Source organism: Notolepis coatsorum (genome assembly GCF_963971535.1).
Source record: "Notolepis coatsorum genome assembly, chromosome: 6".
Classification (NCBI taxonomy): Eukaryota; Metazoa; Chordata; class Actinopteri; order Aulopiformes; family Paralepididae; genus Notolepis; species Notolepis coatsorum.
In genome coordinates this window covers 133,927,442-133,941,360 of record NC_140170.1, presented here as the reverse complement: position 1 = coordinate 133,941,360, position 13,919 = coordinate 133,927,442, and the positions used below count along the sequence as shown (strand labels likewise).

Genomic DNA, 13,919 nt, shown 5'->3' with positions numbered 1-13,919 from the left:
GTCCATGACGTAAATGCAGAAACGCATATAAATTGCTCCAACAAGCATGCCAGGCCAGTAGGTGGCGATAAGCGATATCTCAAATACCAAATAACAGTTTGAGCATGCATAGTGAGCTGATTTTCATTGGCAGCAGCAACTGAAAAGTAAAATAATGTAGTGACAGAAAATCCGAATAAGAGACAATGGACCAGTACTTTGTTGGCGGTGTGAAAATATGCCGACAAACATTCAATATCTTTGGAACCATTGTGGATGTAGGGCTCTGCACTGGAGACATTTGTGTCTTTTCGGAGGAAAATGTGCATTTTGCTAAATATCCATACTTGTGTGGACAGGGCCTAAGATGCGTTCTAAAAATGTATTTCCCTAAACAATTGTTTGAGCACTACTTGAGTAAAGTGATTAATGAGAGTACCTAATCTGGGAAAACGTTACTCGTGCCCATCCCTAGTTGTTATCAATTAAACAACAGATTAACTATGACTTAACTATGTTCTTTTGACACTGAGTAAGTAACCTGCCTGTGAAATTACAGACATAAATCTCAAAGTAATTTCTGACATTAACTTTGGTACGGCCTAATCTGTTCCACCTGATTTTTATTTAGGTTTCAAGGGTCCTGTTCTAAGTTTATGACCCAAGGCCAATAAATACTTTTCACGTTGGACAGAAAATAATATGATGAAAGAAAAAGGAGACCTCAAAATTCATCTTCAAACATGAGCTCACGTGAGCTGTACTTGTGAAAAACTGACATCAACTCATTGATGTTGACCCCAATAATAGTTTTTCTCAAGCACCCTGTGAAGATAAATGCTTGGAATTTGAGACTGTTTTCTTTGGTTCAACTGTGTTCAGTAGATCAAATGAATATGATATATTGGTAAGCTGTGCAGTTAGAGAACTTGACTATCTGGCAAAGATCCACTGAAAATTCCAGACAAACAACAGCTTGGATGTGTCCCCCACCCCCCACAGACAAGCAGACCCTTTGTTGATTTCCCTTACAAATGGAGATGATACAGTAAGATAAATTAAGGCGTTACTACAGTGTGTCAAAGATCCCCTCCAGATGTATTTTAAAGGATCATGTCAACATTATGGGAAAAGTGCTTACTGTCTTATCCAGAGTCGGACTAGAAGATAGATACCAATTTCCTCACTGTGCGTTCAGTAGAAAGCTATCCGGCTGCAAACTAGCCTAGCTTAGCACACATACATGGAAGTGGATACGGACCACTAGCCTTGCTTAAAACTCCAGGAAAAGTTTTTTTGGCCAACAGCTAGGCTATCTATCTTCTTGTCTGACACTGGAGAAGACAGTAAGCACATTTACTATAATGTTGATGTGTTCTCTGACTTTTACAGTGAAACCGAAAGAGCCCATTTCACAAAACAGCTTATAACTTCATCAAAATTTGTCTGATTATCCTAACACTGATAACATAGAGTCCTTACCTGACATCAGATGGTATCCAACTGGTATATTCCAATTCCTGATCACCATTCGAAAAAATCGATAAGTGTATGGATCCAACGCGATACAGTAGAACTCCATGATCAGCGGGTCTCAGAGGCTCCAGAATGAACTGTGGTAACCCCGGCTGGATCAGTGGACTGGAAAATGTGGAGTACCGGATTTTTTTCCCCATCCATTTTCATTGAGTCCATTCCAAAATCCCTTATGTCATCTGAAAGACGATAGGGGGCGCTCTTTTCCACATATGATCTCCGGCGGTCCTCGTGTATACTCGGGTAGGCTCGCGTGATGCAATATGATTTCAGATCGCTAAAAAAATAAAAATTCCGAGAAATCTCGTGAGTGGCTTTCAACCACATAAAAATAAACCCGAGATATCTCGTGTGTGGCAGTTAAAGTGTTAACGTTATATTGTGCATTGGAAACACAAACATACTTAAAATGAGTAAATATTATTAATTTTAAACATGTATTATATGTATTTATATTATTTATAGGGCTATAAAACAAAAAACAAAAAAAAATATTTTCTTTTTCTTCTCTCTTTAACAGGGGGGTCGGCGCCCGAGCGTCCCCAGTGGCCAGCCGCCACTGGCTCTAAGACAAACTCTAACCTTAACCAACTTCGAAAGAGCGCCTAAGCTTAACCAGTGTAGAAACTTGCATTTATCTATAGTCCTAATTCTGTCACTGTTTGATGTCACAAAGAAGGGTGTATCCGAAAGCTGTCACATTTGAAAAAGTTAACAAATAATTAACTGTATTAGACATTTGTTAATGATGAATAGGCTTCACTTTAAGGGCACACAATAGCATCTGTAAATGATTTATAGATGTTTTATGAATGTCTTAACAAATCATTAGTTGAACATGAACAAATAAATGGAGGTACAGTATAGTTGTTTTATCATATCCATTTTTCAAAGCATCTACAAATGTGTTACTACACATTAAACAACATTATTTAATGATGAACAAATCAAGTACAAACAATGTTTATAATGAGTTATAAATAATGTAGAACTAATTTGTAAATGTTATACAAATATAGTTATAAATTATAAATAATAATTTACGAATGGGGCGGTCTGTCTTTGTCTTTCAGATCAAGATATCGATGAGGAGGCGTTTCAACTTTTAGATGACGAAACAATCCGGAACCTCATCCCCAAAATAGGCCCCCGGCTCAAGTTCTCAAAACTTTACAGAGAATTTGTAAGTGATCACTAAGTTAAGAGTTCTAACATATCAAGGCAGATGGCTTATACATGCTTTAAATGCAAAAGGCTAATTCCTGGTGATGCCAAGTCTCTCTTTTCACATTTACGAGTAGCACACAATATAAACGCTTCATCCACTTATATCCAATGTTGTGAGGGAGTTTGTATCAGAACATTTTCTTTCATTCGGTCTTACAGAAAGCAATTGCAAGGAGAACATATCGACAACCAGGCCCTGGCCCAGCCACCTAACGTACCAAATCAGACTGCTAATATTTTCAATGCTGAAGAGCTAGTACTTTCTTGACCATGAAAATGTTTCCATGACTAAGCAGTATTGTTCAGTAGGATTTCAACACACATGCATGCACACACACATTATTCTGTTCTTCATCTTGTTCTCATCCTGCTCTTGTCCTGGTCTCTGGTCCTGTGTTGGAGTTTGCTGCCACTGGATGGCACTGAAATTACTGTAAAAGTATCTTTGTTTTCTGTCTTTGTCTTTCAGATCAAGATATCGATGAGGAGGCACCACCAGTACCCCCCCTCACCAGAACCAGCAGTACCTCCCCTCACCAGAACCAGCAGTACCGCTTTTGGAGTCCTCAAAAGAGGGGTGGAGTTCTAGAGGAAGCAAGGTAAGCAAAAAAAAGCCATATAATGCACAGCTCCTACCCCTCAGGGAATGCTACACCCATTTGCAAGGGGGCAGAACAGGAAGCACAGCCCCCCTCGTCCTTCGCATTGGCTTAGCGGGGCGTGTGTATCCTTTCGGCAACTGGCTTGTCCTTCCGCGTTGCTCTGATTGGCCAGCGATCTACGCTAGTTTCGCCCCTACGCCGGTATGAGCGTGCGCATGCGCATGAGCCTAGATAATGCCCTTATAGATAGATCTATCACAGTGTTTAGAGGGTCTATTAGACCATAATTTCATAATGGTTTAGAGGGGGTGTTTAGTTACGTTAATATAGAGAGATGAACGTTATTTCGATTGATATGAATAGCTAGTTACGTTAATATAGAGAGATGATAAATTAATTTAAAAAATTATTTAACTAAGAGTGATTTGAACTTGTGACCATAGGCTCCACAGCAAGCTGACAAACGAGTTGAGCTAAGTGCATCGATGTTAATTCTGAGTGACGAATGCATAATTGACACTTGTGCCAATTGTGTGCGTTTGTCTAAGTATTATTATTCTAAGTATTATTATTATTATTATCTACCGGCGTGGGGGCAAAACCTGCGTGTGTGCGAGGGCTCTCGCATTATTATTATTATTAAAACCTGCGTGTGTGCGAGCGTGTGGGGGCAAAAACTAATACCTGCGTGTGCGGGAGGGCATTATCTAGGCTCATGCGCATGCTCATAACGGCGTAGGGGGGCGAAACTAGCGTAGATCGCTGGCCAATCAGAGCAACGCGGAAGGGCAAGCCAGTTGCCGAAAGGATACACGCTAGCGGGGCAGGCAAAGCAGCAAACGTAGGTTGCACCCACAGAGTTTGGTTGCACCACCACTAAGCCAAGGTCTGACAACCAAAGTCCCCCAGGCCCCATAACCTCTATTTAAACTCGAAAGGCATTGAGGTTTCCCTCATTTACAAAGACGAGTTAAAACCACTGTTTTGAGCACTCCAAAATGTCATTGCACGTTCCATTGGCATGAGAAAAAAAAATTGATTTGATTTGGCTCCCTTGTATAGTTGGTATCAACTTGTTATCTTGCTTATGATTTGCTTTCAACCCAAGATTCACCTGTATTTAACATTCTTTCTTTGCTTATGTGCTTGTCTTATGTTGGGACAAATATGGTGGAGTACCTCCAGCAGGCAAGACCCTCTCCCTCGGTTTTGGTGCTGGGAGAACCACAAACATGTTGTGCTCAGGCATTCGTGATCTATGCAGGTCAGGCACACCCTGAAAGCACACTGCTCTGGGGCAGTTGATACGTGTTTTAAAGCATTTTATGTATTTGACATCAAGTAGTAATAAATCTTTGAAGTGAAATGTATTCTACGCCTGGGTGTGAATCTGTTCTTTTCATTGATTTCAGCACATTTAGACTGTTATACCTTTCAATCAAGCATCTGTGCCAACTTAATTTAGTGTACTAACTGTGTTAATAGGCCCTTTTCACAGCAGCCATCTTGACACAGCAGGGTAAACCTACATCCTGTGAACCAGACTGACACATGTGTAATTAATCATGTTGCTGTGTCCATGTTGCAATCGTTGTCAATCTGGCTGTGGGTTTACCCTGCTGTGTCAAGATGGCTGCTGTGAATAGGGTCTATTTGACCCTTTTGATGTAATATGGGGTCAAATCAACTTGGAGGTTGGGTTATTTTGACCCTTCAAATGGGTAGTTTATTTGACCCATGTTATGGGTCAAATTAAATAACCCATAATGATGGGTCAAAATAACCAACGCATTGGTCGGGCCCTTTTTGACTAATGAATTGGGTTATTGAAATAACCCAAGATGAGGTCAAATCAACTTGGAGGTTGGGTTATTTTGACCCTTAAAATGGGTCGTTGGTATAACCCAATATAGGGTCAAATCAACTTGGAGGTTGGGTTATTTTGACCCTTAAAATGGGTCGTTGGTATAACCCAATATGGGGTAAAATCAACTTGGAGGTTGGGTTATTTTGACCCTTAAAATGGGTCGTTGGTATAACCCAATACGGGGTCAAATCAAGTTGGAGGTTGGTTTATTTTGACCCTTTAAATGAGTCGTTTATTTGGGTCAAATTAAATAACCAATAATAATGGGTCAAATTAACCCACACACTGGTCGGGCCCTTTTTGACCAGTGAATTGGGTCAAAAATAACCCAAATTGGGTAAAATTTGACCCATCCGTCTTTAGTGTGTATCTTTACATTTACATTTAGTAATTTAGCGGACGCTTTTATCCAAAGCGACTTACAAGTTCTGTACGACAAGTCATCAGGAAGGGCACAACTCTCAGCTGAGTGTTGAATTGAATGTTCATCAGAGCGTTGAGTGCTACAGTGTAGGTTAGTTTATTAGGTGCATGACAGTAAGGTTAGTTAGGGTTAGATAATAAAAAAATTAGATAATGGTTGAAGAAGTTGAATTGGACGGGTTTTGGCTGTCCTACTTGTGGTGGGCAGTTCATTCCACCATTGTGGGGCAAGGACTGAGAAAAGGCGGTTTCTCCTTGATGACCCTCCCGGAGCTCGGATAGGATTGGGTCTAAGACGGCCAGAAGATGCAGAACGTAGGGGTCTTGAGGGTGTGTAGCTAGAGACCATTGACCGGAGGTAGGCGGGAGCGGTTCCCTTTGCCACACGGTATGCCAGGTCAAGGGCCTATCTTTAGCACTAAGCATCAACATTCCATTATGAAAATGAATGCTCAAAGTAAATATATATAGTGAAGATAACAACTAGGGCTTTCAAATGATATAAAATATCTGTATGATTATCATGATTATTATTAGTCATATCTTTCATATTTGATACAGAAATTATTACAAAAATCTTGTCTGGCCACCCAGGGCCGCCTGGGAGAAATGCGAGGCCCTGTGCGAGATTTAAATGCGAGCCCCCCCCCCCCCCCCCCCCCCCTAAAAGGTAATTTTTTTTTCTCTCCATACAGTCAACATATTCTTAAATAATAGCGCTGCCCGAGGCTGGGCATGATACAGTCAACATATAGCAAGAGAGAGAGCGAGAGAGAGCTCCCGTTCTACAGTCAATATACAGTGTTATCGCTGCACAGACCCGGCAATGCCCCTGACCTTCCACCAGAGCAAGGCCAGAGAGAGAGAGAGAGAGAGAGAGAGAGAGAGAGAGAGAGACACATTGGAAAGAAACAACCCAAAAACAGAGCAAATTGAAATGCTATTTGGCCCTAAACAGAGAGTACACAGTGGCAGAATACCTGAGCACTGTGACTGACCCAATACTAAGAAGATCCTTGACTAGGTACAGACTCAGCGAGCAATGCCTAGCCATCGAGAAAGGCCGCCATAGGCAGACCTGGCTCCCAAGCGAAGACAGACCCACTGCACACAAGATGAGGTGGAAACCGAGCTCCACTTCTTAACAACCTGCCCACTATACCAAGACATACTTCCCACAAATTGCAAACACCCAAAGAGACTTTGAAAACATCGACAATAACTCAAAACTCCCATACCTACTGGGAGAAATACAAGAATGTGAAATAAAGCCCATTTGAATTGAAGAGAGAGATAGATAGAGCATGTCTGTGTGTGTTAGAAAGAGAGAGATAGAGAGAGAGCATGTCTGTTTGTGTGTGTGTGTTAGAGAGAGAGCATGTATATGTGTGTTAGAAAGAGAGAGAAATATATAGAGAGAGAGCATGTCATTTTGTGTGTTAGAGAGAGATAGAGCATGTCTGTGTGTGTTAGAAAGAGAGAGAGAGAGCATGTGTGTTTGTGTGTTAGAGAGAGAGAGCATGTATGTGTGTGTGTGTTAGAGAGAGAGCATGTATGAGAGAGATAAGCAAAGATGAGCCCCTAAAGGATATTCAACTTTTAATGGAAGAACAAAACAGAAGGAAAAGATAACTTCACAAAGGCAACATGAATATACATAGATCCAAAAGGACAAAGATCAACACTTAAATCCAAAGAGAAGAGGGTCTATACCAGAGAAAACAAAGTAGCAAGGAGCCAATGGCCGACATCAGCTAAATAGGCTAACTGCAAATAGAGTAGCCAGGTACTGACACCAGGCCACACACCGTTAGCTACTACAACAGCTAGCCGGCCCGTTTGGCTCAATATAACGTTAGCTACGTTAGCTAGCCGGCCAGCTTTGGCTCAATATAACATTAGCTACAACAGCTAGCCGGCCCGTTTGGCTCCCGAGAGAGAGAGAGAGATATATCCACGGCGGGAATAGAATAGAGTGCATTAAAAACTCACCAAACGTCCAAGAGGATGGAGACAACCGCGTGGAGTTGACGAAGTTCATCTGCCGAATGACCGTCCTCGTCATCTTGGCATAACAATGCTGCACGCGCTCTCTCTAGGTTAGCTAACGCTAGTTAGCCTTTAGCTAACCCGACTGAACCACACGTTAGCACTCGATATTATAACGTAGCTAAAGCTAACTAGCTGTCCCTGCCTTTAGCTAAGCCGACATGGCTAGCCTGACTGAACTGTCTAACATGCAACAACTTTCATCTTCAGTCCATCTGCTGAATGACCGTCCTCTTCGTCTTGGCTGGCATAACTAAGCATAACCTCCAAAGCTGCACGCGCTAAATAGTCAAACGCAGCTGACGCACACCGGCGTACACATGATGTAACCCCTCCCTTCGTTGAAACCAATAGTATGTCTGCTGCAGAGCCCCAGAGCTCCAATAGTGAGTATGTCTGCTGCAGAGCCGCAGAGCCAGGAACAAGTCAGACACATTCTACAAACGTGTCTAATGTGAAATATATAAGCATATAAGCAAAACTAGATTTTAGGTCTGTGATGAAAAAGGGCCTTGCGGGAAGGGTGGCATCGCAAAAAAAAAAAAAAAAAACATTTTAATTTTTTTTTTGCGAGGCCCCCCTTCCCGCGAGGCCCTGTGCGACCGCACTGCTCGCACACCCCCTGAGGCGGCCCTGTGGCCACCACATTTCAAAAAAACAACTGCATTTTCAACCACTTTACTGATAAGCTAGCAGGAAACTTAGAGGGTATGGGATATATGGTGGAGAGCTTTGTGGGGTGGAGTGACAGCAACCACCTCCAACTTAACACCAGTAAAACCAAGGAGCCCATCACCATCCGAGGGGATGAGGTGGAGGTGGTGGAGTCATAAAAGTTCCTTGGGGTACACCTGAACAATAAACTGGACTGGTCGGACAACACAGAGGCCCTCTATAGGAAGGGACAGAGCATGCTGTTCTTCCTGAGGAGACTCAGGTCCTTCAATGTTTGCAATAGACTGCTGCAGTCATTCTACCAGTCTGTAGTGGCCAGCGTCCTCTTCTATGCTGTGGCATGCTGGGGGGGACATCAACTCGAGGGACACCAACAAACTGAACAAACTGGTGAGGAAGGCTAGCTCCATGGTGGGAGTCGAGCTGGTCAGACTAGAGGGGGTGGGATTTTTGTAATAATGTCTGTATCAAATATGAAAGATATGAATAATAATAATCATGATAATCATACAGATATTTTATATCATTTGAAAGCCCTAGTTGTTATCTTCAAAATGGTACTATATATGTTTCTTTGAGCATTCATTTTCATAATGGAATGTTGATGCTTAGGGCTAAAGTTAATGTGCGATTTTGGCCACTTGTAGCGCTCATGAGCCGAACACACATCGGGCCGTGTTCGGTAGTGCAGAAAAAGAAGAAGCTTCACGACACGAATCCACAGGGGGAAAAACAGTGAAATACTTCTCTCAAAATTCCATACGTAACTCCAAGCAGATCAAGCATGTCCTTAGAATTCCTATACGTAACTCCAAGCAGATCAAGCGTGTCCTTACAATTCCGTACGTAAATCTAAGCAGATCAAGCGTGTCCTTCGAATTCTGTACGTAAATCTAAGCAGATCAAGCGTGTCTTATGATTTACGAAACACAAATTGAGAGGTGTGTGTGTGTGGATCGTTTTCACGATTGTGGATTATACTTTTGCGTTTGTTTATTTTTTATAGAAATCTACCTCCATACAAACCTGCCGCCTCCTCTGTTTGCTAGTGAACATAGTCGTTTTCCCACAAAGCAGTCTTCTCAAGGAATACGTCACACGCAACGCGCCAGTAAATTTTAGTGCATGCATAATAGTCCCGTGAGAAACAATGTACCCGGACATTTTCATTCATTTATAAAACTGCCCCGGACAGGGCGTGAAAAGAGGACATGTCCGGGCAAAAGAGGACGTTTGGTCACCCTACTATTGACGGAACTTCTCATGCATGCATACTCACACAAGCCGCTTGTTGCACACTCTCCAGAAGATGTTTGGAGGGGATGAGGAAGTCCAACAGGCAATGGAGCGCATCACCGTGGTAACGCCCCTCGATGGTCCGGAACAGCTGACTTAGGACGACGGGGGCTGTGGCTTCGAAAGGCGGGAACAGGGCCGACAGGGCACTCTGGATGGATGAGTCCAGAGATTCTGGGTTCTGAAGGACAGGGAGAAAGGCAGGTCAAGGTTCAGGTGACCAAAGACTGTCAGAGATTGTAAAGTAGCGCAATGATTTTAAATTAAGCCAACATCTGGAACATTGGTCGCTATGTTTTTGAAGTAGCTGTTTCCTGGTTGCAACAAGCACAAAAGTAATTTATGTAACATCTCAGACAACCACAGGTTTCTACATTTCATAGCACTGTAGATTCACTGTGACCAATCTTCGGCCATAGAGGAAACTGTGTACTTCTAGACCCGGAGCACAGGTATTTCATGCTTCCCAAGACCTCTGTATCTGATTATGCAACATACTAATGTAAAAAAAATACCCCATTCAACTTTTTTCATTTTTGGCTCATGATAGATTTTTGCAGGCATGTGGTAAACTAATCTACCCGTTCCAACAGGATAATTTAATTTCCAAGATTCTCTGGGCATGAAACGTGACTTGCTGGGACAAGGCACTTTTGATAAGGCATGACTGGCAGGCATGACTGATAATGTCATCAACTCCTAACTTTTTTCTCTTCGAAGCAGTGTCGCCTCTGGAATGTGTGAATGCACTGTGCATGTATTGTCAAAATGCACAACAAAGTATATACAATATGTGTAAGTGGACGATGAATTTCACAGGCTAAGTGTCTGTTTGAACTTTTATTGGTGTTGACAGGAGCTGCTTTGTTTGAAGAATGTCCACATGACAGGGTGGAACATCCCAAAAAATTATTCTGCAACCGTAAAGCAATTGTAAAGCAACCATGAAGCAAAGATCATGGGAAAAATGTGACCACGCCCAGCGCTTACGTCCTCATTTCAGCCACGGGCAAGTGCAAACAAATTTTTATTTAAAATGTTTTATATTATCACAGTTTGAATGTATAACTGTGTACTTCTAGACCCTGTTTACTATAAAAGCTAACAGTTAGCTTTTTAGTGACATTTCTTTGTTTGACCTCTTAAGCCCGACGGGTCCGGTACTGGACCCAAGCCATACATCTATGTCTACAGACTGTATGGATTAATGTTGCATTTGTCTTTCAAATGAGTAAAGACCCTAATCCTGCCAAAACATCAGTCATAGTGTATATTCTCAGCAATACGTTTGTTTACCAATAGGTTAACCTCTTTAGCCCAAGACATTTCGACTACACTACCCAGCTCAAGCCAGCTTGTCAATCAAATTATTTGTGGAATAACTTTTTTAATTTCTCTTATTTTTCGGGATTACTGACGGTAGGGTGGTACTCCCCCCTACCGAGCCAAGCCCGCTACCTCCCATGTCACCAAGCACCCCACCCCACGCACAACGAACCCACAACCCACGAGATCCCACTCTCCCGGGTCAAACCGCGGAAACGATGACCCCCCCCGGGCCCCCCCTGAGTTGAGCCCATTGGCGCCCCCCATATCCAAGGTCGCTGCGCCCGTAGCCGGGCCCCCAGCGACACGGGTCCCTTGAATAAATTGGGCCAGGCCCAGTAGAGGAAAGGATAGGGGACTCCCCCCCACCGAGCCAAGCCCGCTATTTCCCATGTTCCCGAGAGCCCCACCCCACGCCCATCGGCACAGGGCCCCGCAGGGCAAAGCCCAGCCACTCTGATCCCCCTGAGAGAAACCCCTCCCTCCCGCCCTCCTCCCCGAGAGACAGAACACCCCCATATCCTGGTCCACCATGCGCGGAGCCGAGCCCCCACCTGCCCCCGCCCGCCAGGCCCCCGGCCCACGAGAGCCCCAAGCCCAGGTCCGCAGAAGGCGGCCGAGGACCCCAGGAAACCCCACCCCCCCACACCAAAATGTATTTAACACTTTGATCGCCATGGGTTAAATTAATAATTTACCATCCCTCGCCAGCTCTATTTGTCTATGGAGAAGTTCCCCTTCTTTGCAGGGCTATAACTTTTTAAATTCTATTGCTAAATTGCCATTATTATGGCCCATTCAATGTCCTATATGTATTGTTCAGGGTGTAATAGAAAAAGAAAGCAATACGCTTGGACCAGCACTCACAGATTTTGGTATATTTAATGGCAACCTGAAACAAACATGTGTTCGGAACGATTATGTTCCTTCCTCAGTGTTGATGTTCAGGGTGTAGCAACGTTAAACTTTTTCATTCACATATTCATACTAAAATATGGTCTAAAGTATAAGTATGTTTTTATCGTTTTCTGCAGCTTTCTCCAGAACTTGATTTATAGCTCCAAATGCATTATATTGATGATGAAATACAGTTTGATAGCAATCGGCGCGAGATAAAAAATGTCAACTGGACGTGGTTCTAGAAGTTACTACGTGTCATCTGATGATGACCGGATGGGCGGGGGATCGTTTATAATTCCGTGGGCAGCGTTAGATGATTCATCCAGAGTGGGTCATATGTTCATCATAGCAGTTTATATGGAACACGTTAGAATATAACGCTGAATCTTACCGTGGCTTCCTCGCGCCGCTGGCAGATGAGCGTGGAACAGAATTTTTTCTATTATGGGATGGAGAAATGCCCGATCCATTTCCAGGTTGTATAATAGTATATACGTCCAAATCATGTTGTTTTTTCGAGTTATTTGCACCGATCGATGTTCACTGTATCAAGACGGAGTCTCTCTAACGATAGCGAGTGCCCGGACCACATATGGATGAGCACTACCGGTTCAAAGGCTCATTTCCGGTTGGCGATCTGCCGATCGGCCACCAGATGGCGCTCTTGAACCGCTAGAGAGTTGAGTGGAGCTTTGCAGTGTGTCTCAGGGCTCCGGAGGGGAAATATGATTTCGGTCACAATTTTTTTTGGAGGCCCCTCGTCACTAGAGGCCCCAAATTATGATTATTATTTTTTTTAGGAGGCCCCTCGTCACTAGAGGCCCCAAGTATGTTTATATTTTTTTAACTTTTATTTAAAAAAGATTTTGAGCCCCCTCGTCACTAGAGGCCCCACATTTTTATTTATTTTTTCTTATTTTGGAGATCGATGTCATACTGTGACACTGAAATGAAAACATATTTCATCAACAAAAATATTTCATCAACTAAAATATACAGTACGTCACACCCTGCCGTCTGCAAGTGGCTAATCTTGAGTATTTTTTCTCCTCTTCATAAGAGTTTGAGGTTTTCCGTTTGAGGTAAAAACAGCAATAAAAAGTCAAAACTTGCATCTCCACATCCCAGCCCCGACGCCTGAATACTTTTACCAACGGATTTCCAGTTCCGCGTTCGCGTTCTGCGCTCTGATTGGCCACTGACGTTTCTGGTAGCGCCAATCGTGTGACGCCTCTTTCTTTCACCGGTTAAGCTTAGGCACTCTTTCGAAGTTGGTTAGAGTTTGTCTTAGAGCAGGGCGATAGAACACCAGCCCTGATTCCATACTCTAACCTTAACCAACTTCGAAAGAGTCGCCTAAGAAACGTCAGTCAATATTTCTATTGTATTTTTTTTCTTTTATACATACATACATACATACAGCCCCACCCCCACCTAATAGACAGTCCCCTCCCCACCGTATGTAATGTCTATTATTCTCTCCCCACCGTATGTATATTTCTCTCCCACCCACCCACCCCCTCCTAATGTACAGTCCCCTCCCCATCATATGTATATACTCTGTCAGGATCTATGGGTAACAGTACTGTATATTTGCATATCATATATGTCACAAATGTAACAATACTATATACCTGTATGTCATGTATGTCCCTATGCCATAAATGTCATGATGTCATATATGTTGTGCATGTCATACATGTCACTATGAATTGAAAATGGGGGACCCTGATGTAAACAAGACAAACGTCTTTCTCTGGTCTGCATCCCCTTAACAATTGTGTGTATTGAGCCGTACTGTATTATTTGTACCCATTCTGCAATCTGTTAAATACAATTTTCATTAATTCATTCATTCACAGACAGTAACACAGGACAAAAACACATTTCAACCCCCTCCCTTCCCTAATTATAATTTAAATTGACATTCACGTAAAAGTAAGCTTACTATTCTAATATTATATTCTTGTCTCCAAAGTGTGTGCATGTTTTTTTTCTTCCTGAGGATGGCGCCATCCCCCCATCTAAACATGATGTGT

General features: G+C 42.9%; 1 protein-coding gene across 2 annotated transcripts in view; it reads right to left on the bottom strand.

The window, feature by feature from the left end:
* Positions 1 to 13,919, bottom strand: part of quob (quattro b) — a 125,168-nt gene that overhangs the window by 74,793 nt on the left and 36,456 nt on the right. For both annotated transcript variants that reach the window (XR_014619792.1, XM_084316601.1), the window contains exon 2: positions 9,638 to 9,835. Coding sequence is in view for 1 of the 2 variants with exons in the window: in XM_084316601.1 (XP_084172727.1) it covers positions 9,638 to 9,835 (198 nt within the window). In the remaining variant the exon portion in view is untranslated. The remainder of the gene's footprint in view (positions 1 to 9,637; positions 9,836 to 13,919) is intronic.